Source organism: Choloepus didactylus, chromosome 3 (genome assembly GCF_015220235.1).
Source record: "Choloepus didactylus isolate mChoDid1 chromosome 3, mChoDid1.pri, whole genome shotgun sequence".
Taxonomy (NCBI): Eukaryota; Metazoa; Chordata; class Mammalia; order Pilosa; family Megalonychidae; genus Choloepus; species Choloepus didactylus.
The window spans coordinates 141,553,607-141,579,665 of record NC_051309.1 but is presented as its reverse complement, the minus strand read 5'-3'; the positions used below and the strand labels follow the sequence as shown (position 1 = coordinate 141,579,665).

Below are 26,059 nucleotides of genomic sequence, written 5' to 3'. Positions count from 1 at the left end.
GCCTAAAGCAGAAATTCCCAGGAACTCACTACCGGAGTCACCAGAAACTAGAGATTAAAGCTTCCAAACCAAGTAGTGAACAGTTTTCACCTTTAGAGGTGAAGAAAAGCTACCTCTGGTGGATGGTAGTCACGTTAAAAAAAAATGACCTCCTTTTATCCTGTATGAGTGCCCATTACCCTCAAAAGGCACAACACCCAAGCTGGCATACATGTAACAGAGCACTCCTTGAGAGAAAGCAGTATGCTAACTCTCAGCAAGGGAGAAACACCAGGTTAGGCTGTCATGTGGCAAATAGCAGCCCCAGAAGCCAGTCCTCAATGACTGGCACAATGTCAATGTTCACCTTGGCTCTGAGTTTTAACATTCTTGCTGGCTGCATGGGTCATAGGCTTATTTACTGACCCATAAGACCTCACAAACACATGCTCAAACAGTATTTGGCTAATCCTAAACTTGTATCTAGGAGTGGGACAGAGGAGATTGCTGGCTGTCACTCCCAAACCACCTGCACCACAAATGCCACTGAGCATGGCTGATGACCACAGCTTTCCAACCTATATATCAAATGGGTCCACTGGCATCAATGCACAAATGATTCTCAATCCAGGCATAACCTAAACAAGATTCTTATACAAAACCAGTGGCCTCATGAGTATGATCAAATCAAACATGCATGGCAAATTTTCTCTACCCCAACATGTCAGACATACTATTCTAAGACAAGAGCTAAAATTGCAAAGACGGTCTACAAAACTTAACACCCAGTTGGCACATTCCTGTGGAGGAATTGCAGGGGCCACATGGGAACACACAGCCAAACACACAGACGACCCCCTAAAAGTCATGGAGCTCTATGACCACAATCATTTTTACAAAACCTACAGAGATATCATGACTAGCGCTGCCCAATGGTATTTAAAGGCCCATAACAAAATTCCCCATCCTTTATGGATTGCTCTGTGAGAGGGATAGCCACCCCCAGGTTGGCCCCAGAGATCACCACCTCAGATGAAATTGATCTTCTTGGACCTATAAATTCACAGTTTTAATTGAATTTGGAAAGCTTTTGGCCATTATTTTTTATTATTTTAATTTTTATTGAGATTGTTCACATACCATACAATTATCCAAAGACCCAAAGTGTACAATCAGTTGCCCCTGGTACCCCCATACAGCTGTGCATCCATCACCACATTTAAGTTTTGTTCAATTTTTAGAAACTTTTCATTACTCCAGACAAGAAATAAAGATGAAGAAGCAAAAAAAAAAAAAGAAAGAAAGAAAGAAAGAAAGAAAGAAAAGGAAAGGAAGGGAAAGACAAATCCTCCCATATCCCTAACCAACCCCCCTCCATTGTTGACTCATAGTATTGGTATAGTACATTTGTTACTGTTTCTGAAAGAACGTTGAAGTACTACTAACTATAATATAGTTTGCAATAGGTATATATTTTTTCCCTATATGCCCCTCTATTATTAACTTATAGTTGTATTGTCATACATTTTTTTCCAATTCATGGAAGAGATTTCTAATATTTGTACAGTTAATCACGGACACTGCGCACCATAGGATTCTCTTGACCTCCAGCTTTCCTTTGTGTGACATATATGACTCTGAGCTTCCCCTTTCCACCTCACTCACACACCATTCAGCACTGTTAGTTACTCTCACAATGTGCAACTAACACCTCTGTTCATTGCCAAATGTTTAAGTTCATCCTAGCTGGACATTCTGCTCATACAAAGCAACCACTCCCCATTCTTTAGACTCATTCTATATCTTGGTAACTTATATTTCATGTATATGAGTTTACATATTATAAATAGTTCCTATCAGTGAGACCCTGCAATATCTGTCCTTATGTGTCTGGCTTATTTATTGCCCTCAAGGTTTCATCATCAACCAATTTTTTTTAAGATGGTTTTGTTCACATGCCATACATTCCATCCTAAGTAAACAATCAGTGGTTCCCTGTATAGTCACATATTTATGTGTCCACCACCCTCACCACTATCTATATAAGGACATCTACATTTCTTCCACAAAGCAGGAAGAAGAGTCAAAGAAGGTAGAGAGGCAAAAGAAAAAGAAAAAAGAAAGAGAAAAAAAAGAAGAAAAATGACAGCTAGGAAGCAGCAAAAGGAAAGATAACCTTAGATTAAAGTAGAATAAAGAGTCAGACAATACCACCAATGTCAAGTGTCTCACACCCCTCCCCTATCCCCCCTCTTATCTGCATTCATCTTGCTATATCACCTTTGTTACATTAAAGGAAGCATGATACAATGGTTCTGTTGGTTATAGTCTCTAGTTTATGTTGATTGCATCCCTCCCCCAATGCCTCCCCATTTTTAACACCTTGCAAGGTTGACATTCGCTTGTTCTCCCTCATGAAAGAAGATATTTGTACATTGTATCATAATTGTTGAACACTCTAGGTTTCAACAAGTTACACAGTCCCAGTCTTTATCTTTCCTCCTTTCTTTTTGTGTCCAACATGCTCCCAACCTTCCTCTCTCAACCATATTCATAGTTATCTTTGTTCAGTGTATTTACATTGCTGTGCTACCATCTCCCAAAACAGTGTTCCAAACCATGCACTCCTGTCTTCTCCTATCACTCTCTAGTGCTCCCTTTAGTATTTCCTATAGGGCGGGCGTCTTGTTCACAAAGTCTCTCATTGCCTGTTTGTCAGAAAATATTTTGAGCTCTCGCTCATATTTGAAGGACAGTTTTGCTGGATAGGTTTCTTGGTTGGCAGTTTTTCTCTTTCAGTATCTTAAATATATCACACCACTTCCTTATTGCCTCCATGATTTCTGCTGAGAGATCTGCACATAGTCTTATTAAGCTTCCTTTGTATGTGCTGGATCACTTTTCTCTTGCTGCTTTCAGGAGTCTCTCTTTGTCTTTGACATTTGATAATCTGATTATTAAGTGTCTTGGTGTAGGCCTATTCAGATCTATTCTGTTTGGAGTATGGTGCGCTTCTTGGATCTGTAATTTTATGTCTTTCATAAGAGATAGGAAATTTTCATTGATTATTTCCTCTATTATTGCTTCTGCCCCTTTTCCCTTCTCTTCTCCTTCTGGGACACCAATAATATGTACATTCTTGTATTTCATTTTGTCCTTAAGTTCCTGGAGATGTTGCTCATATTTTTCCATTCTTTTCTCCATCTGCTCCTTTGCATGTAGGCTTTCAGGTGTCTTGTTCTCCAGTTCCTGAGTGTTTCCTTCTGCCTCTCATGATCTGCTGTTGTATGTTGCCATTGTGTCTTTCATCTCTTGTGTTGTGCCTTTCATTTCCATAGATTCTGCAAGTTGTTTTTTTGAACTTTTGATTTCTGCCTTATGTTCACCCAGCGTTTTCTTTATAGCCTTTATCTCTTTTGCCATATCGTCTCTAAACTTTTTTAATTGATTTAGCATTAGTTGTTTAAATTCCTGTATCTCAGTTGAAGTGTAAATTTGTTTCTTTGACTGGGCCATAACTTCGTTTTTCTTAGTGTAGGTTGTAATTTTCTGTTGTCTAGGCATCTGACCTCCTAGGCCACCCCAATTAGGTTTTCCCAGATGAGAACAAGCTCAGGTCACAGAAGGAGGAAATATTGAGTGCCCAGTTTCCCTGATGGTGTGTCTTAGAGGATTGACACACCCTGTGCTTTTCTGCCCAGCAGGTGGCACCTGTCAGGTCATGGGCTGGTGTAAGGGTGTGTGGCCCACAGCTCTCCTCCCCCAGGATCTGGGGTCTGGTTCTGAATGTAAGGCAGGTAGTAGAGCTGGGCTTCTCCTCTTTCCTCATGGGAAGCTGTGCCCACTAGAGAGAGATCATTTGTATATAAATAGATTCTTTGTCTCTCTGGCTCTGCTATCTCCACTGTTGTCTGGGTCAGGGTGCTGCAATTTTAAAATGGCTGAGGCTTTCTCTACTACAAAGCACTATGAGCTGAAAATGATTGAGGATTTCTCCACTGAGCCACCCAGGTTGATAGAGAGAGAAAGGGACAGAAAGCCCCCAGATTCACCTGTCGGCCAGAGATAGCACCTGATCCTCTGGGCTCGCCATCCTGAGACATACATCCCCTGACTCTCCCAAGGTCAGTCATCACCAAAAGCCTCTGTCTGCTTGTTGGGGATTCACTGTCTGTATTGAGCAGTTAACATTAAAACCCCAGTTGGAGCTGGGCTGAGGTACACTCACTTGTTCAGAGAGTGCTGCTCTCTAGTACTGCAAGCCTTCTGTGAGGGAGGGGCTCTCGGCTCTCAGAGTGGGTCGGCAGTTTTTGCTTAACAGATTTTATGCTCCATCTTGGGCATTCCTCCCAATTCAGGTTGGTGTATGATGAGTGGACAGTCATGTTTGTCTCCCTGCAGTTATTCCAGCTTATTTACTAATTTTTCTGTTGTTTATGAATTTTTCCAGGGGGACTCACTGTCTTCCACTCCTCTCTATGCCACCATCTTAGCTCTTCAAGTGTGACCATCATTTTTAAAAGCATTTTTTTCTGTAGTAAATGTTAATGGAAAAAGAAAAGGCAAGCCATACTAAACACTGGGAGAAAATATTTTCCATACATATATCTGATGAACAACTAAATTATAAGAAGATAAACAAGAAATGTGCAAACGATTTGAACAGATGTCATAAAAGAAAATATATGAATGGCCAATAAGTACATAAAAAGATATTCAAAATCATTGGTCAGCTGAGAAATGCAAATGAAAAACACATTGAGAAACCAGCACACCCACAGCTGAAGGTTTAAAATTAAAGACTATAGTACTAAAATTTGGTGAAAATGTCAATCAACTAGAACTGTCACATTTGTTGGAACTATAAAGTGGTAAAACCATTTTGCAAAATAATTTGCCATTTTCTTGCAAGCTAAACATATAATTGACATATAGCTCAGTAATTTTGCTCTTTGATATTTACCAAAGAGAAAATGAAAACTTATATTCACAAAAAGACTTGAAAGTAAATGTTCATAGCACCTTTATCCATAATAGTCAGAAACTGGAAGCAACCCAAATGTCCATCAACAGGTGAACTGATAAATAGTGGTATATCCATTCAATGGAATACTACAGAGCAATTAAAAGGAACAAACGACTGATAAATGAAACAACACAGGTAAACATCAAAAACATTATGCTAGTAGCAGAATTGTGCTGGTTACACATAAAAAAACTGGAATCATACTTGATGGTTGCTCGTATATGAGATTCCTAGAAAGGGCAAAACTATAGGGACAGAAAATAGATCAGTTGTTGCCTGGTACTGGGGGTGGGAGCAAAGATTGACTGCAGACAGGAACAAGGGAAATTTCAGAATAATCAAACTGAACATTTAAAAAGGGAACATTTTATTTTATGTAAATTTTATCCCAATAATGTTGATTATTAAAAAGTAGATTCTGGCTTCCAGGTAGGGAATAGACTTTCTGGGGTAGGGGCAGGACTAGGGAAGAAGCAGGGAGACCAGTTCAAAGAATACTGCAATATTCCAGGGTTGCAATAATTCAAGGAAAATGATAAGTTTGGGATAGAGTGGTAGAAGTGGGGGGTGTTAAGAAACGATAATATTCTGGATATATTTCAAAAGTGGAAATGAAGAGATTTGCCAGTGTATTAGACTTGGGTTGGGTGAAAGAAATGTTGGTCCTGAGCTACAGAAAGACTTGCAACTTACTAAGCTAGGAAAGACTGTGGGAGGATCAGATGCAGTGGCTGAATACAGCTCATTTGGACATGTAAGTAAAAGATGCTCATTAGACAACTTAGTGACATAATCAAGGAGAGTGTATCTTCCCATAGACCTTAGGGGAATGAAGATATATATTTGGGAATAATTAGCACATACATTGTATTTAAAACCACAGTACGGAATGAGTGAATATATAAAAAGAAGACGTCTAAGGATTGACCCTTCAAGAATTCCATTTTTCAAGTTTGAAAAGAGAAGGATCTAGCTGAGAAGAATTAGACGGACTGAGAAAGTAATACCCATGAGCCAAGTGAGGGAAATGTTTCTAGAAGGAAATGACTGACATTGTCAAATTCTTCTAAGAGTATAAGTAAGATGACACCTGACAAGCTTATAAAACAGTAAATGCAAATTATCTAAGATATAATTTCTCACTTATCAGACTAACAAAATCCCAAAAGTGTGATAATGTGCACTGTCAAGAGGCTGTGGGAAAACAGGAATAGCTGTACTTTGCTGGTAGCAATTCAAATTTCCCAAGGGTGGGTAATTTTGTACTATCTAGTAAAACTGCATATACATTTACCCTTTGATACAGCAACACCACTCCTAGGAATATAGATATACTGGCAAAAACACAAAAGACTTTGGGAAGCCAAGGGAAAGTAGCATGTCAGCAATCCATCTCTTCTTTTACTTGGGGATGTCATGGGAAAGAACAAAGGTGATCCAGTCAAATCTTCTTTTAAACCACCTATGACAAACAAACTAATAATGTTTGATAGCAGAAGAGTCTATAGAATGCTTTTAGCTGGATGTGTTCAGTTGGTTTAAGATTGCTTATGATTAAAAAAACCTGGATGAGGATTTATAAAGCTTAGCTCCTTGGAAAATGTCACATAAACAGCACAATTATCTGCATATAAAATGGAGATATTCATTGACTAAAATATAGCCTCCTTTGGTGTTAAGTCCTGTAGCTGGGAACAAGGGAAATATTGCCTTTGTACTTTTCACTGGAGATATTGGCCAAGTCCTCTCTTCATTTGATTTTGATTGGCCATGCTGAATGGGAAAGTTTGGAATTGCCTGAAACCTCCTCAGTAGTAAACATTAGGCAATATAGAATTCCAGGAGGGCAACAACAGATTACTTTATAATTAAGGAAATTGTTGGAGTGGGAGTTTTGATTCCCAATAACTCCCTTTTTAACAGTCCTTCTAGATTCTATATAAGGCAGACGTTTCCTAAAGGTAAACAATATACTGTCAGGTGTCAAACAAGGTGGTTCCTCTGATTGCTTCAGATCTACAAATAAGGTAAAGACTCTAAAGGACATGTAAAAGGCTATGGGGGCTTGGTACGCCATCATACACCTTCTTTTCAATCCCAATTTGAGAATCCAGCCAGGTACACCTTGCATTTTTATGGAATGAAAATCAGTATACATTTACTGTATTGCCATAGGGGTATTTGAATTTCCTGGCATATTATTATAATTTAGTGAGACAGGACTTGGACTTAATGACCATTAAGAGCAAGTTAGTACAATGCATTGATGCAATCATGCTAATTACCTCCTCCAAAGAAGAAGTTCAAGAGGAATTAAGAACCATAATCACCTTTATGAAAAATAGAGAGTGGTTGATAAATCCAGCTCAATTCTAGTCCAAAACAATGTGAGAAACTCCTGGGAGCAACCAGAGCCATTCCTCAAACTGTGAGAAATAAGATATTGTTTCTTACAGATCCTTCCAACAAGCAAGAAGCTAAGAGATAGCAGGGTTATTTGGATTTAGGCAAAATTATATTCTTCTTTTAAGAATCCTTATAACAAAATTTTCAAAAATAAACTTTATTTCAAGTGGAGGTCCTCAGGAGAAATAAGCATTAAAAGACTTGCAGAATTGTGCAGTCAACTTCCCTGTGAATGTGATGCCCGCCCAGCCTGAAAGAGTCATCATGATCTCTCCATGACTTCTCACCTTGTAAGTAAGCCCTAAATAAATGTTTATGTATCGGGAAAAAAAAAAAAAAAGATTTTCAGCAGGTGATGACCCAGGGAAATCCACTAAGACATGTTATTCAACTACTCAGATTATACTAGAATATCTGCTTCTAGAGCATGTGCAGACTGAAGCCTTTGGGGGAAATCAAATAGGGCTGCTCAACAAAGAACTCTTGGGTCTTGAACTTGAAAACTAACTCAGTAGCTGCTAATTATAGTCCTTTGGAAAGACAATTTCTAGACTGTTACTGGGAGTTGGGCAAAACTAACCCTACCACAGAAAGGCATCAAATAATTCTGAGACTAAACTCTTCATGTCTTGCATGATGTTGGAGAGACATTGAGTAGGGTACCACAGCAGAGCACAGCAAAGGTCACTCGCTGATCAAGAGAAATGCTATATTGAAGTTCAAGAGGAGTGTTGTGCATACACAAGCAAGTAGCCCATGGAGCTAATGAGTCATTTGAGGATCTCTCTTCCCCACATGGCTGGCTCTGTGGTCCAAGCCCAGCCAAGACTAAGCAGCTGCTTGGTTCACTGATAGAAGTTGCTACCTTGAAGATCACATTACTTATTGGAAATTGGCAGTTATACACCTTGCTGATAGACAAAGCCCTGTGGAAAGATGGAGCAGGCAAGTCTGCAAATCTGGTAGAATTGAGAGCTGCTTATTTAGTAGTGGGAGAAGAATTAGGCTCCTGATCTCAAAAGAGCATTTGGATATTTACTGTACAGACTTTGGGCTGTAGCCAATGGTAAATGGGTCCGAGATGACTAACAATGAAGAATACCCCTATAGGTGGCATTCAATTATAGAAATCTCTATGGGAATTTAGAATAATTGAAGTGGGTCATGTGGATGCTCACCAAAACAAAAACAAAAACAAGAACAAAAAAACAAAAAACAGTTCCCAGCTCAGATAGTGGATTGGATTACTAAAACAGATAATTTAATCAGATTTCTGATCTAGCTAGTTCTTGAAACCAGCAGGTGTGTAGGTTCAGATAAAGGAACAACACCATGTCTTCTCTATAGGGGGTAGATGTTACATAATGACACCTGTAAAAACCTGTACTTTAATAGCTGGAATAAGCCAAATGGAATCCAGAATTTATTGAACAATTTAGTCACCACCCTGATGATTAGGAATGAGTAGTAAGTGGGAAGAGTTTACTTCTGATAGGAAGGGATGGAATGACTCTATAATATAAACTAATGTAAGGTATGTCAAACATTAATCTCTCTTCAACAGCTATATGGTAGAAAAAAGAATTTTTTAATTTATTTTATAATTAAATAAAAACAAGATATGTAAATAATGATTCCCAAGGTAACAGAATATTTCAGGAAGCTGATTTATAGCTCCTAATTGATGTCAGACCTATTAAAACTGACTGACGAGAAAAGGAAATGAATTTGGTCTTAGAAAAATTATGCACTCAAATTAAATGCCTACATCAACACATTATAAAGAGTTTCAAATAACTGTGGGTAAAGGAGAAAAAAAGAAGAACTGAGTTGATAAAAGAATATCAGAAGACCTGTGAAGCAGTATAGTCATTGTTAAGATGCTTTGTAGAGGGAATTCTCACTCCCCATTAAATTGGTTCAAATCCTGGTAGTCATCAGAGTTTATAGGCTTATTCTTTTATATTAAAATATCACAGAAACCATTAAAGGCAAATAATGAAAAGATACCTGAGAAAATTGTGGCAAAGAGATATTGACTGAGGTCAGAATGCAGTCTGGGATAAAGGAATTAAAGCTGCTGGCCTGTGAAGGGGAACACTTTCTGGGAAAGATAAAAGGCAGGCGTCCCAGTGTAATCTTCCTGTAAACATGCAGATACTGACTTCTTTAGGATAAAGATATTTGCTAGCAAGAGTGTTCTTATCTGCAGATCACTCTTAGCAGGATTGTCCCTAAAATGGATGGATTTATAAGGCCTGACTCCTGGGAAAATGTCACATAAGACCTGTAACAATCTGGGTATAAAATGTAGACATTTCATAACCTAAACATCCCCCACTGTATGAGGTCATCCACAAACCTCATTTAAAAACCTTATTTATTACTCTGTGCTAGAGAGGATGCCCATGGCCAAAACGAAGGACCAAGGTAGTCACACAGTATGGACCAGACCTCTTCCTCCTTTGCCTGAAACTTTTGGTGGTTTATAACCTTAAAATTATTAGTAAGCCTTGATACAGGGTAAGCTCCCTTACTAATATACTTCTAATTTGACCATCCAATCTTTGTTAGCTCATAAATGCTAATCTATATTGAAGAAGGAAGAAGAGGATAAGGCTATTTATACATATTTGCCTATATTAAAAAATGGAAGCATGAACTATAATTTTTTAATCGTTATCTATAGGGGAGGAAGGGAATGAGTTAGAGAGAACTAGAATGGAAGCCAGACTTCTCTGAATATACCTTGATTTATAGAATTTAATCTGGAACCTTGCAGGTATTTTAAATTATTTTAAGTTTTTAAAAATTTCTAATAATTGAAAGGGGAATGAAACCAATAAACCTAATTATTCTGTATTGAGTATAGTGGTATAACACACAAACAAATTATTTTCAAATGTCTGTAAAATAGCAATTTAGCTATATATACTTGGTGGGATATACCCTAAATTCAAAAAAAGTTGCAAAATAAAAATAATATATGCTTTAAACTCTTTTCTAATATCATATTGTTGGTAATAGTGCTGTTATTTTATTGTCTGTTGTACGTCTTTTGCAGGTAAAGAAAATGAGAAATTATGTTGAAATCATTGAAAATGATTCATTTCAATAATTTTCAAACAGATGTAAGATGTATCAGAAAGGAAACAGATGTAAGATGAATGATGTTAAATAGGAAGTATCAAAATGAAATCATGGTAGCTTTTCTCTGTAAAAGACCTAGAAAAAATGCTCAACCCATTAGCAATGAGCACTCCTAATGTAAAAATAGTGGTTTCTAAATATCATTTGCCACTAAGGCCAACAAAGATTTACTAAAGAACTGACTAGCTTTATGTCTATAGCAAGCAATGTACAAGATGAGCTTGGAACATCTTTTTATAGCAAATTAGTTATTAAAGGCTACTAGGCTTATGTCAAAAAGACTAAGGAGCCAATTTAAGGAGACTCCATGGGCCAAAGATGAACCACTTTGAGCATCAGTAAGAAAAATGCAATGAATTGATACAAATCAAGTATTTTTAAAACCATAAGTTCAAAAAGATACTTTAAAAAATCTATTTGGTCATCTTTGGAGACCTTTAGAGAACCAATATTCTTAAATAAAAATTACTTTACTTAAAATATAAAAATTATTTATTTTTTTAAATAAAAAGAAGGAACCAAATATTTGCCCTGCCTTTCCTTTAAAATCAGTGCTTCATGTTATCCAAATTGTTGAGTCAGGAAAGTTTTTATTTACAGAATTATCCTAGTTAAGAAATAGAGAGGTAATGACAAAATTAGAATACCAACATTTTGCAAACTCCAGTGAATTCATGGATGAAGGCAATGCTCATCAATGGCTCCTAACACCACAAAAAGGGAGACAACCAGATGTTACATGTTCCTGATAGAACACAATACTACCTAGCAAACATTCTTACCAAAAACTGAAACTGAATGTGATCAAACTTCTACATCGAATTCACAGGAAACACAGCAAATAGATGAACATCTGAAAGCATGGGAATGCAATTATCAAAATTCAGTCTGCAGAAAACTCTATAGGGCAAAGATTTTTAAAACACGGAGACAATATCTAGAATGGTGCTGGATTCTGTGGTTTGTAATTGTAATTGTAAACTGGAACAGCTAAAGTCATTTGTATACATGAAGGGAAGTTGTTTTCTATTTGTCCACATGGATGAAGATGACTCAGAAGATGGGACAGCAAGTAAGTCAGGTATGAATGTAGCCAGAGATCTGATGACACAATGAGATCATCAATCCCTGGATCAAGCTCTTCCAGAAGTCCACCATACCTCATTTTATTGTTTAAGTTGGTTTGCGTTGAGTTTACTTTTACTTATAACCAGTAGCACCCTAATTACATTAGGGAAGGGGTTACATACTGTGAAAAGGGTCCTCTTCCAAGAATTGGTTTAAAATGTGAGGCTTTTTATATGCAAGTCATATCTCTCTACATAAAATCTGTTTTATTCTTAATTTAGAAATAAAATAAAAGTGAAGAGGAGAGGAAAAGGCCAGATTTTTCTCTTCCTTAGTCTTAAAGCTGCATTAGAGACACATTAAGGAGTCAGTTACCCCTCCAAGTCTTCTCCAGCCACTAGCATATTAGCTAATTATCCAAAAGATAGCATTATGAAGAAAAACAAAAGTGTTTAAAGCTTGTTTTCTGTAAATAGTCTTAATTGATGGATTTTGAATTTTTGTGACAAGATCCAAAGTAAGAACAAAACTGTTAAAACAATACTTACCCTTGATGAGCTGATATTTTCAAGTCTGTTATTAATTGCTGATTCCAACATACTATATAACTTCCATAATTCACTCACTAATGGGTTTGTAAATTACAGTTTGAAAATCACTAATAAAAAATGACTCTACTCCATTATTTTTGAAGGAAGACAGTCCTCTCAAGAGAAAAAAGTTGCACTGTCATTGTTGCAAAAAGTAAAATATTAAGGACAGGGAAGCAGATCCATTCATAATCTTTAGGTTTTCTGTACAGGATGACAATAAGGGGATCATTTAGAATAAATTACTGCTAAATTCAGCAGTATCTGATATGTAGAAATAAAAGGCCATTATACTTATTGCAAGTTATTCAAGGGGGTTCTCTTCCTCTCCAACAGTCTTCTACACTATGATTCATTACCTAATCATGATAAATCCTAAGAGTGTTGCATTGATATTGGCCAAGAGGGCACCACCAAAGGACACCAAAGGCAATTTGCATGTACGTCTTTGCTGCAATACATGATTGCCCTGGAGGGGCTGGAAAAAAAGTGAATATGTTTCTCTTAGCAAGTGGCTTAGGAATAAAAAGTGGTTTGAATGCTTATCCTCTCTGTGGGTGTACCACATAAGAGTGAAGGGTTAGTAAATCTCTTTTTTTTCCCCATGTTATTTATAAGTACAGAATCAAGAAGGAAGAGATTTTGATTCAATATCTCAATTTTGTAGATGAGTAATTACATTTGTTAGGGTTCTCCAGAGAAACAGGACCAATGAGAGGAGAGGGAGAGAGAGAGAGAGAGAGAGAGTGAGAGAGAGAGAGAGAGAGAGAGAGAGAGAGAGAGAGAGAGAGAGTGAGAGAGAGAGAGAGAGAGAGAGAGAGAGAGAGAGAGAGAGAATAGACAGTAGACAGACATACACATACAAAAAGAGGTAAATAGATATAGATAAATATGCATACATACATACACACACATGTATATATATAAGATTTATTATAAAGAATTGACTCATATGACCATGGGAGCTGGTAAGTCAGAACTCTGTAGGGTAGGCCACATGTTGGAAACTCTGATAAAGGTGGATAACAGGATACTATAAACAACCGTATGCCAATAAACTAGACAACTTGGATGAAATGGACAAATTCTCAGAAACATGCAAACAACTTATACTGACCTAAATAGAAATAGAAGACCTCAACAAACCAATCACAAGTAAAGAGATTGAATCAGTCATTAAAAGCTTCCTACAAAGAAAAGCCCAGACTAAATGGCTTCACAGGGGAATTTTACCAAACATTCAAAGAACTGACACCATTACTGCTCAAAATTTTCCAAAACATTGAAGAAAAGGGAACACTACCTAACTCATTCTATGAAGCGAATACCAAAACCTGATCAAGATACTACAAGAAAGGAAAACTACAGACCAATATCTCTAGTGAATATAGATGCAAAAAAGCCCAACAAAATACATGCAAATAGAATCCAACAGCACATGAAAAGATTTATACACCAGGACCAAGTAGGTTTTATTCCAGGTAAGTAAGGGTGGTTCAACACAGAAAAACCAATTAATGTAATACAACACATTAACAAATCAAAAGGGGTAAATCGCATGATCTTGATTGACACTAAAAAGGCATTCAACAAAATTCAGCATCCTTTCTTGATAAAAACACTTCAAAAGTAGTGATCAAGAGAAACTTCCTCAATATTATAAATGGCATATATGAAAAACACAAAGCTAACATCATACTTAATTGTGAGAGACTGAAAGCCTTCCTTCTAAGATCAGGAATGAGACAAGGATGCCCATTGTCACCATTATTATTCAACATTATGCTACAAGTTCTAGCTAGAGCAATTAGGCAAGAAAAAGAAATAAAAGGCACCCAAATTGGAAAGGAAGAAGTAAAATTCTCATTGTTTGCAGATGACATGATCCTATATTTGGAAAATCCTGATAAAACTATGACAAAGCTACTTGAGCTAATAAACGAGTTCAGCAAGGTAGGGGGATAAAAGATAAACATGCAAAAATCCATAGTGCTTCTAGACACTAATAATGAGCTATTCAAGGAGGCAATTAAGAAAAAAAAAATTCCATTCACAATAGAGACTGAATCAAGTATCTAGGAATAAACTTAACTAAGGAGGTAAAGGATCTGTACATAAAAAAAACACAAAACATTGCTAAAAGAAATCAAAGAAGACATATAGGTGGAAAGACATTCCGTATTCATGGATAGGAAGGCTAAATGTCATTAAGATGTCAATTCTGCCCAAACTGATCTACCAATTCAAGGCAATACCAATCAAAATTCCAATAACCTAGTTTGCAGAGTTGGAGAAGTTAGTTATCAAATTTATTTGTAAGGGAAAGGGACCTCAAATAGCCAAAAATAACCTGAATAAGAATGAAGTGGGAGGACCCACACTTCCTGATCTTAAAGTTTATTATAAAGCCATAGTGGTCAAAACATGGTCCTGGCCTAAAGATAAACATATTGATCAATGGAATCAAATTTAGAGTTCAGAAATAGATCCTCAGACCTAAGTTTAATAAATTTTTGGCAATGCCCTAAAATCCAATGAACTGGGAAAGAACAGTCTCTTCAATAAATGGTGCTGGGAGAACTGGATATTCATATCCAAAGGAATGAAAAAGGACCCCTACCTCACACCCTACACAAAAATTAACTCAAAGTGGATCAAAGACCTAAATATAAGACCCAGTACCATAAACTCCTAGAAGAAAATACAGGAAACATTTTCAGGAAGCTAGTGATAGGAGGTAGCTTCTTAGATCTTACACCCAAAGCACAAGCAACAAAAGAAAAAATAAATGGAACTCCTCAAGATTGAATACTTCTGGGCCTCAAAGGATTTTGTGAAAGGGTGAGAAAGCAACCAACTCAATGGGAGAAACTATTTGGAAACATATCTGATAAGGGTTCGATATCCAATATATATAAAGAAGTCCTACAACACAACAATAAAAAGACAAAAAAAAATTATAAAATGGGAAAAAGACATGAATAGATATTTCTCTACAGAGAAAACACAAAGGGCTAAAAAGCACATGAAAACATGTTCATCTTCATTAGCTAGTAGGGAAAGGCAAATCAAAACCAAAATGAGATATCATCTCACACCTAATAAAATGGCTGCTATTAAACAAACAGGAAACTACAGTGTTGGAGAGGATGTGGAGAACATTTATTCATTGCTGATGGGAATGTAAAATGGTACAGCCACTGTGGAGGACAGTTTGGCAGTTCCTCAGAAAACTAAATATCGAGTTACCCTATGTGGTTAGGTTCATGTGTCAACTTGGCCAGGTGACAACTTACCCAGCTGTCTGGTCAAGCAAGCACTAGCCTAACTGTTGCTGCAATGATGTTTGTGGCTGGTTAATAAACCAACAAGCTGGTTTATTAAATCATAAGTGGCTGCAGCTGTGACTGATGACTCACTGAAGGGCGTGTCTTCCACAATGAGAGAATGCAGTCAGCTGGGCTTAATCCAATCAGTTGCAGACTTTTAAGTGAGGCAGATAGAAGACCTTCACTTCTTCTTCAGCTGACCAGTGAAATGTTTCCTGAGGAGTTCATAGAAGTTGCCAGTTCGTTTCCTGAGGAGTTCATTGAACATCTTCATTGGAGTAGACAGTTTGCTACCTGCCCTAAGGAATTTGGACTGATGCTTACCCACAGTTGCATGAGACACTTTTATAAATCTTTTATTTATATATATCTCTCATTAATTCTGTTTCCCCAGAGAACCCTAACTAATACAATTTGGTACCAGGAGTGGTTCCTGAGAAATAGAATCTTAAAATGGGCTTTTACAATTTGTTTTTTACTCTGATTAGATTCAAAGGCACTAATGACTCCATTTCCAATAATCAAGATGGCACTGACAGTACATGGTGTGAGTTGGCAATGGAGATACACAAAACAGCACCATTTGATTCTCCTAATCACACGCTTGTATGAGGTGAGGCTCTGAGTGACAGTGTTTTCAACACCTTCACAGAGTTTTGCAGAATTAAGAGGTAAAATGATGTTGGCTGGCTGCTCTTAGATATGTTGGATAAAGTTATAAGGGAAAGGGATGAGCTAAAGGCTTCAAATTTAAAACTTAAGCACTGTATGACAGATGTAAAGGTTCTATGTGTGCCCTGAAAGAAAATCTTATTTCCTTGCTGCAGACTTGAGATTTCTGAAAACCTGATGCAGACTCTCATTGTGTGAGTAGCAGATTTAAAATGTAAACTAAAATCTCAACTTCTCAGGGTGTCTGCTGTTAAAGTAAAGGCATTAACTGAAAAAGAATGGGATCCTGAAACTTGGGATGGGGACATATCAATTGATAATAAAGGCAGTGAGGAAATTGGAACCCCGGATTCTGCTGAGTCATTGTTAGATTTACATGTAATGGACTATCCTGAGGAAGCAGCCCCCCCACCTCCAGTCTGCCCTGAGGAAACAGCTTCCCAACCTCCAGTCTGCCCTAGGGAGCCTGCCATCTAACTTTCACCTAAAGAGATTAACCCTTCAGTGTCTGCTGATCCTGTAATCAGCTCCCCTGAGGAAACAGCCCTCACTCCTCTGGAGAGATTAATCCCATTTTATGAGATGAAAACGCAACAGAATGTCCTGAGGTAAATGGCTTGAGGTATACTCTAATTCATTTTATTACCTACCCCCATCACCAGTCTTTGCTTCAAGACCTATAACTAGACTGAAGTCCCAACAGGCCCCAAAGGGTAAGGTACAAAGTGTGACCAATGAGGAAGTACGCTATACTCCAAAAGAACTGTATGAGTTTTCCAACATATACAGACAGAAACCAGGGGAATATGTGTGGGAATGGATATTAAGGGTTTGGGATAATGGTAGAAGGAATATAGGGTTGGATCAGGCTGAATTTACTGATATGGGCCCACTAAGAAGAGATTCTGCATTCAATGTTGTAGCTCAAGGGGTTAGAAAGGGCATTAACAATTTGCTTGGGTGGCTGGGTGAAACATGGATCAAAAGGTGGCCGGCATTACCAGTGGTTGAAATGCCAGAACTGCCTTGGTATAATGTAGAGGAAGGGATTCAAATGCTTAGAAAGATTGGAATGTTACAGTGGATTTATCATGGAAGGCCTGCTCACACACCCCTGGAATGTCCAGGGGACACACCTTTTACCAAGACTGTGAGGAATAAATTTCTGATACTAGCTCCATCATTGCTGAACAGCTCTGTAGTCACCCTTCTCTGTAAGTCAGATATTACTGTAGGAACTGCTGCTGCTGAGCTGGAATCTTTAAACACAATGGGGATAATCAGATCCTGAGTCAGCAGAAGCCAAGTGTCTGCAGTTAATCACTGCAGACAAGGTGGGCATGGCTACCATAATGGAAAACAGGCTCAAAGCAGTAATCAAAATAATCTGACTCACAGAGACTTATGGCATTGGCTAGTAGATCATGGAGTACCAAGTAGTAAAATAGATGGGCAATCAACTAAATTCTTGTTTGAACTATATAAGCTGAAGAATTCTAGGTCAAGTGAACAAAAGTCTCCCTTGAATTACAAAAACAGAGAGTCAAGGCCCCTTAATCAATTCCCAGACTTGAGAGAGTTTACAGATCCAGAGACCCTTGAATGAAGGGAAGGCTGGGTACCCTTGGGGAAGGACCTTGTTACACTGCCAAAAATTTATACTGTTAATCTTCCTCCCAGCCTTCCCCAGGGGGACCTACAGTCTTTTACCAGGGTAACTGTGCACTGGGGAAAAGGAAATGATCAGATATTTTGTGGATTACTAGACACTGGTTCAGAAGTAACATTAATTCCAGGAGACCCAAAACATCACTCTGGCCCACCAGTCAGAGTTGGGGCTTATGAAAGTCAGGTGATCAATGGAGTTTTAGCTCAGATCCATCTCAAAGTGGGCCCAGTGAGTCCCTGGACCCATTCTATGGTTATTTCCCCAGTGCCAGAATGTATAATTGGAATAGAAATACTCTGTAACTGGTAGAATCCTCACACTGGTTCCCTGAAGCATGGAGTGAGGGCTAATATAGGAAAGGCCAAGTGGAAGCCATTAGAACTGCCCCTGCCTAGCAAAATAGTAAACCAGAGGCAATAAATATGGATTCCTGGAGGGATTGCAAAGATTAATGCCACTCTTAAGGACTTGAAGGATGCAGAGGTGGTGATTCCCACTACATCCCCATTCAACTCTATTTGGCCTGTGTAGAAAACAGATGGGTCTTGGAGGATGACAGTGGATTATTGTACACTTAACCAGGTAGTGACTCGAATTTTCCAACTGCTGTTCCAGATGTGGTATCACTGCTTGAGCAAATCAACACATCCCCTGGTACCTGGTATGCAGCTATTGATCTGGCAAATGCTTTTTTCTCAATAGCTGTTAGTAAGGACCACCAGAAACAGTTTGCATTCAGCTGGCAAGGCCAGCAGTTTACATTCACTGTGCTACCTCAGGGTTATATCAACTCTCCAGCCCTAAGTCATAATATTGTCCACAAGGGTCTTGATTTTTTTCTCCCTCCACAAGACATCACACTGCTCCATTATATTGATGATATCATGTTGATTGGACCTACAGAGCAAGAAGTAGCAAGTACTCTAGATTTGTTGGTAAGGTATTTGCGTGACAGAGGATGGGAGATAAATCCAACAAAAATACGGGGGCCTTCCACCTCAGTAAAATTTCTAGGTGTCCAGTGGTGTGGGGCCTGTTGAGATATCCCTTCTAAGGTGAAGGATAAGCTGTTGCATCTGGCCCCTCCTATGACCAAAAAAGAGGCACAATGTTTAGTTGGCCTCTTTGGATTTTGGAGACAACATATTCGTCATTTGGGTGTGCTATCCCGGCCCATTTACCAAGTGACCAGAAAAGCTTCTAGTTTTGAGTCAGGACCAGAAAAAGATGAAACTGAGACAGGTCCAGGCTGCTGTGCAAGCTGCTCTGCCACTTGGACCATATGATCCAGCTGACCAATGGTGCTGGAAGTGTCAGTGGCAAATAGAGATGCTCTTTGGAGCCTTTGGCAGGCTCCCATAGGAGAATCACAACACAGGCCCTTAGGATTTTGGAATAAAGCTTTACCATTCTCTGCAGATAACTACTCTACATTTGAGAAACAGCTGATGGCCTGTTACTGGGCCTTAGTAGAGACATAATGCTTAACCATGGGCCACCAAGTTACCATGAGACCTGAGTAACCTATCATGAGGTGGGTATTGTTTGACCTGCCAAGCCATAAAGCTGGGCATGCACAGCAGCACTCCATCATAAAATGGGAATGGAGATAGAGTTCCAGCGGGTCCTGAAAGCACAAGTAAGTTACATGAGGAAGTGGCCCAAATGTCCACGGCCCCCACTTCTTCCATCTTACCTTTTCTTTCCCAGCCCAGAGCTATGGCCTCTTGGAGAGTTACTTACAATCATTTGATTGAGGAAGAGAAAACTCGGGCCTGGTTTACAGATGATTCTGCACAATATGCAGGCACTACCCAAAAGTGGACAGGGGCAGCACTGCCGCCCTTCTCTGAGATGTCCCTGAAGGACAGTGGTGAGGGGAAATCCTCCCAGTGGGAGAACTTCGAGCAGCACACCTGGTTGTTCACTTTGCTTAGAAGGAGAACTGGCCAGAGGTACATTTGTATACTGATTCATGGGCTGTTGCTAACGGTTTGGCTGGATGGTCAGGGACTTGGAAGGAACATGATTGGAAGACTGGTGACAAAGAAGTCTGGGGAAGAGGTATGTGGATAGATCTTTCTGAGTGAGCAAAAAACATGAAGATATTTGTGTCCCTTGTGAATGCCCACCAGTGGGTGACTTCAGCAGAAGACGATGTTATAACCAAGTGGATAAAATGACCCGTTTGGTGGATCCCAATCATCCTCTTTCCCCAGCCACTCCTGTAATTTCCCAATGGGCTCATGAACAAAGTGGTCATGGTGGCAGGGATGGAGATTATGCATGGGTTCAGCAACATGGGCTTCCTCTTGCCAAGGCTGACCTGGCCACAGCCACTGCTGAGTGCCCAATCTGCCAGCAGAAGAGACCCACACTCAGTATCCAATATGGCACCATTCCCAGAGGTGATCAGCTACTTGGTGGCAGGTTGATTATATTAGACCACTTCCATCATGGAAGGGGCAGTGATTTGTTCTTACTGGAATAGACACATACTCTGGATATGGGTTTGCCTTCCCTGCATGAAATGCTTCTGCCAAAACTACCATCCATGGACTTACAAAATGCCTTATCCACCATCATGGTATTTCATACAGCATTGCTTCTGACCAAGGAACCCACTTCACAGCAAATGAAGTAAGGGAATGGGCACATGCTCATGGGATTTTCTGGTCTTACTATATTCTCCATCATCCAGAGGCAGGTGGAATGGCCTGTTGAAGACTCAATTATGGTGCCAACTAGGTGGCAATACCTTGCAGGCTGGGGCAGTGTTCTCCAGGAGGCCGTGTGTGCTCTCAATCAGTGTCTACTCCATGGTGCCATTTCTCACATAGCCAGGATTCATGGGTCCAGGTATCAAGGGGTAGAATCAGGAGTGGCACCACTCACCATCACTCCTAGTGATCCACTAGATAAATTTTTGCTTCCTGTCCCTGCAAGCTTAAGCTCTGCTGGCCTACAAGTCTTTGTTCCAAAAGGAGGAGTGCTTCCACCAGGAAACACAATAATCCCATTCAACTGGAAGTTAAGACTGCCACCTGGCCACTCTGGGCTTCTTATGCCTCTGAATCAAAAGGCAAGGAAGGAGATTACTGTACTGGCTGGGGTGATTGATCCTATCAAGGGGAAACAGCACTGCAACCTACACAGTGGAAGTAAAGAACAGTTTTCCTGGAATACAAGAGATCCCCTAGGGTGTCTCAGTACTACCATGCCCTGTGATTAAACTCAATGAAAAACTGCAACAATCCAATCCAGGCAGGACTATCAATGGCCAAGAAATTTCAGGAATGAAGGTTTGGGTCACCCCACCAGGCAAAGAACCATGGCCAGCTGAAGTGCTTGCTGAGGGTAAAGGGAACATGGAATGGGTAGTGGAAAAAGGTAGTGATAAATAGGAACTACAGCCACATGACCAGTTACAGAAACGACATGATAGCATGAATATTTCCTCTTTGTTTTGTTATGTTTGTATTCGTCTGTAAAGAAACAGTTTTGCTTTCTTCTCTGTCTTATCCCCTTATCATATGACATAAGCTGTATTGTTCATTTTGTGGTATTTAAGCTAAAGGAAATCAGTTTTAAGAGTTAGCATCACCCAAGGACATGCACCCTATTCTGGAGAGATTAAGTGCATTTCTGGTTGTACACTGCATAGCAGAATATTGTTAGGCAAAATATATGTCTATTATTGTACTCTACTTAGACATAAAGTATGGTTTTACGTGATATGTATAACTGCCAAGTTGACAAGGGGTGGTCTGTGATGGTTAGGTTCATGTATCAACTTGGCCAGGTGATGCTACACAGCTATCTGGTCAAGCAAGCACTTGCCTAACTGATGCTGCAAGGAAGTTTGTGGCTGGTTAATAAACCAACAAGCTGGTTTATTAAATCGTAAGTCAATTGGCTGCAGCTGTGACTGATGGCATCAATGAAGGGTGTATCTTCCACAATTAGAGAATGCAGTCAGCCGGGCTTAATCCAATCAGTTGAAGACTTTTAAGTGAGACAGATAGAGGACCTTCACTACTTCTTCGGCTGACCATCGAAGCATTTCCTGAGGAGTTCGTCAAAGTTGCCAGTTCATTTCCTGAGGAGTTCATCGAACATCTTCATTGCAGTTGCCAGTTTGCTGCCTGCCCTACGGAATTTGGACTCACGCTTACCCACAGTTGTGTGAGACACTTTTATAAATCTTATATTTATAGATATCTCTCATTGATTCTGTTTCCCTAGAGAACCCTAACTAATACACCCTACATCCCAGCAATTCCACTTCTTGGTGTATACCCAGAAGAACTGAAAGCAGGGACATGAACAGACATTTGTGCAATGATGTTCACAGCGGCATTATTCACAATTGTGAAAAGATGGAAACAATCCAAGTGTCCATCTACCATAAACGGATAAACAAATGTGGGATTACATACGATATACTATTATTCAGCAATAAGAAGGAATGAATTCCTGAAGCATGTGACAATGTGGATGAACCTTGAGGACATAGTGCTGACTGAAATAAGTCAGACACAAAAGTACAGACAAGTTAGTAATAAATTGGTATATGGGGAAAAGTACCTATTGAAAGCTATGGACTATAGTTAACAGGTAACAGTAATATCTTAACATCCTTTCATCAATAGTACCAAGTGTACCATACCAACACAAAGGGTCAGTAATGGGGGGGATAACAGGTATGAGGTGTTTTGGGTTTTCTTTTTTTATGTCTCTTATTGTTCTTCTTAGAGCAATGAAAATGGTTAAAAACTAAATGTGATGATGATTGCACAACTAGGTGATAACACTGTAAGGCAGTGAGGATATATTTTGGGTGGACTATATGGTATGTGAATATATCTCAATAAAATTTTACAGACAAAAAAGTTAGGCCAAGAAGATGTGAGGTGACTGAAAAAGCTTTCCAATACACAGAGGAGTAAGTGTTCTGGTAAAGCAATATCTAAAATACTCACGCAACTTGAATGTGAAAGAGGAGATCACCCTTGGGCTTGGAGTCACGTGTAGGAGTGCTGAGGGTTTACTATAATTGCGAGTTACTTTTTGTTTTTCTTTTGAAAACATCAGATTAATTGTATTCATTATCTTCTGTCCCCAGAAACCTACATTTCAAGAGAAGAAAAAGAGGAAGAAGGGGAAGAAGGGAAAAAATCAAGTATATTTGTTTGTTTGCTTCAGATAACCCAAAATTTTTGGAAAAATTTCTTGTGGCATATACTTTTTATAATTTTTTAAAAAAGTATTTGGGGGCTAAAAAATAAATATGTATATATATATACATTTCACTCTGGACTGTGACTTACACTTTTTTGGAATTGGAAAAATGTGTGATGAAGCACCTGAATAAACACATGTGATGTGTAATCTATTTAGGTGGTGAGAAGAGAGAATCTGCTTGATACTGGAGTGAAAAATTCAAAACACAGCAAGGAAATGCATATACATATTTTAAACAAAAAAAAAGGTTACTCTTCCCTGGCCCTGAAGTTGAAAAACAAATTTGAAATATCTATTAAAACGCCTACTCTTAAATATGAAGTTTCTATAGGATACATTATTTGTATCTTACTAATGGATAAATTTTCCAGAATTCTATGGTTGAACTGCATGTCCTTGTCAAAAGAAAAATTTTAAATAATGTATTTTTGCTTTCAAAAATATGGTATTAGAAGGAAAAACACTTCTTGTCTAGAAGAAAGTTAAGAGATGTTTAACGAATGTCTAAAAACATAGATAAAAAGAGACACATACTAGGTTTTAGAAAACTCAGGAACCACAACATTCATATTCAAAATTTTATATGGTGTCATTGTATCTAAAAATATTTGAGTTTTTATTTTCTCCCACATTATAAATAGTTATTATTTATATCTGAACCCTTGATGCAGTGTGATCGGATCACTTCTAAAATCAGGACAACCTAAAATATATCTGATTTTTTGACAGTTTTATATACATTTATAAAATTATTTCATGTTATTTATAAATAAACAATCCTATATTATTTTAAATGTCTTTCCTATCCCAAACTGCCAGATTATCATATCAAATTATTAGTTGCTATTAACAATTTTAAAAATAATTTCTAAGTTTATCTAAAATGTCTAACACTGCCACCAAGGTAGATAGTTATTAAGACGCTTTAGTGCCCTTTGTAAAAGTCTTAGACCAGCTTTCATTTTAGATAGATAATATATTTAATAAAAAAGTTAGTTGATAAGAAATATTTAACTAGCACTAGTGAGTGTAGAAATGAGTTGTTGTGTATGTAATGTTCAATGGAACACCGATACGAATTTCAAGATAGCTCCTTCATTTAATTTAAAATCATAGTCATATAACAGTATTTTATTAAGGTTTAATTAACACCCAGTAAAATCACAAATCATAAACATACAGCTTCAGGAATGTTCACAAATGTATGGAACTGAATAATCACCATCCAGGTGAAGGTACAGAACATTTCCATCACCCCAGAAAAATCTCTCATGTTCCTTTTCCAAGTAATTTGAATCCCCTATCCTACCCAGAGTAACTGTTGTCCTGATATCTATTATCATTGTCCAGCTTTGCCTATAATTGATTTTCACATAAAAATAATCATACAGTGTATTGTGTCTGGCTTCTTTGACTTAACATATTGTTTTTGCGGTGCATCTATGCCGTTACATGTATCAGTAGCCTGTTCTTTTTTTATTTGAATAATATTCCATTGTCTGACTACACTGCAGTTTGTCCATTCTCCTGTGGATGGAAGTTGGACTATTTACAGTTTTATGCTATTATAAAGCTGCTATGAACACTCATTTCTCTTATGTGTATATCTAAAAATGCAACTGCTGAATCATAAAGTAGATGTGTGTTTAACTTTAACTTTATGATAGGACAATTTATATTTTTAAAGGAATTTAGGGAAATGTATTTTTATGCAAAGCCCCTAAAAAAAAATCAAGTTCTGTTAGTAAAGAAGAGGAGAAGTTGGATAGGAAACTAGGTATCACCACTATAAGTAAAAAGACAAGACTGCCAATTTCTGAGTTAAGGAGGCTGGAGAAGGACTAAATTGGTAGAGAAGTTCATAGATGATCTACAAGATTGCTTCAAGCTCTGAAATATTGTCTTATAACAAAAAATTTAAAAATTCTAGGTCAGGAGTGTTTGATGTTTACAAAATAAAACGGAGATAATTTTGACATTTTTTAACAGCATTAAAAATTTTTCATTTATTCGTAAATGAAAGCAAAGTTCATTGCCTAAATTCAAGACTGTTCGTTTCATTTCCTTCTACAGAGTTAAAATAGCCACAAGACAGGAAAAACAGGTGGATAAATAACTCATGTATCTTAATGAAGTCTTAACAGCTGTAGATCTCCTGTTGAACTGAAAGAGGTAACTGTTTTCTGCTCATTTCAAGAATGGACAGAAGATTCCTAGTAAATACCTATTGTATACTGCATGGAGTTAAAATAATGTAAATAAGGAGGTTACAGTCTCAGGTAACTGGTTTTAGGGAAGTATAGAAAAATAATGACTTTGGTTAACAGAGATAGAGATATTTGGGATGATTGTGATGTAAGGCAGAAGGTAGAACCCATAGATAGGATGGCTCCTGGGGCTAAGTGATTCTGAGAAACATTTCAACTTTAAAGATAAAATCTCCTATACACTTTTTATTTTCTTGTTAATTCATACACAATTTGCCATAGAGACACTATATTTTCAGTGACATCTATGAAAATATTTGTTGTTGAATGTGTTCATGGTATTTTGAAAGAGATTGATACTTATTCTCAGTTTAGTTTAAAAGGCATAGAGAAGAAATGATATGGTTATCTACTATACTCCCATACATCAGGTTTCTCTATTAGCCACAGGTCTGATTCTGGCTGCTTCCATTCTTCTCCAAGAAATGTGTTAAAACTGAAAGGCCTGAAGTATTCCAGACGATGGCTAAAAGCAAAGAAAAAGAAGGTGGGAATTGAAATGAATTATGCATTTGTGAAGCAGTTGTCCTAAAGGTCTATTTATTTTGTCACATATGTGGTAAGACAACATGCTATTTTAAGAAATACCAAATAAGTAAGATGTATTCTTATATGCACAATTTTCTTACAATTTTCAGCTCTGAAAACATTCACCCACA

General features: G+C 38.0%; 1 protein-coding gene across 8 annotated transcripts in view; it reads right to left on the bottom strand.

Moving 5' to 3' along the window:
• C3H4orf33 (chromosome 3 C4orf33 homolog) overlaps positions 1–26,059 on the bottom strand; it is a 245,173-nt gene that overhangs the window by 177,183 nt on the left and 41,931 nt on the right. For 6 of the 8 annotated variants that reach the window (XM_037830659.1, XM_037830661.1, XM_037830660.1 and 3 more), the window contains exons 6-7: positions 25,767–25,866; positions 22,872–23,018 (exon numbers count right to left, since the gene is read on the bottom strand). In XM_037830659.1, coding sequence (XP_037686587.1) covers positions 22,998–23,018; positions 25,767–25,866 — 121 coding nt within the window. In that variant the 3' untranslated portion in view covers positions 22,872–22,997. Of the gene's footprint in view, positions 1–22,871; positions 23,019–25,766; positions 25,867–26,059 lie in introns of those variants that run through there. The other 2 variants (XM_037830663.1, XM_037830662.1) reach the window with 1 other exon arrangement.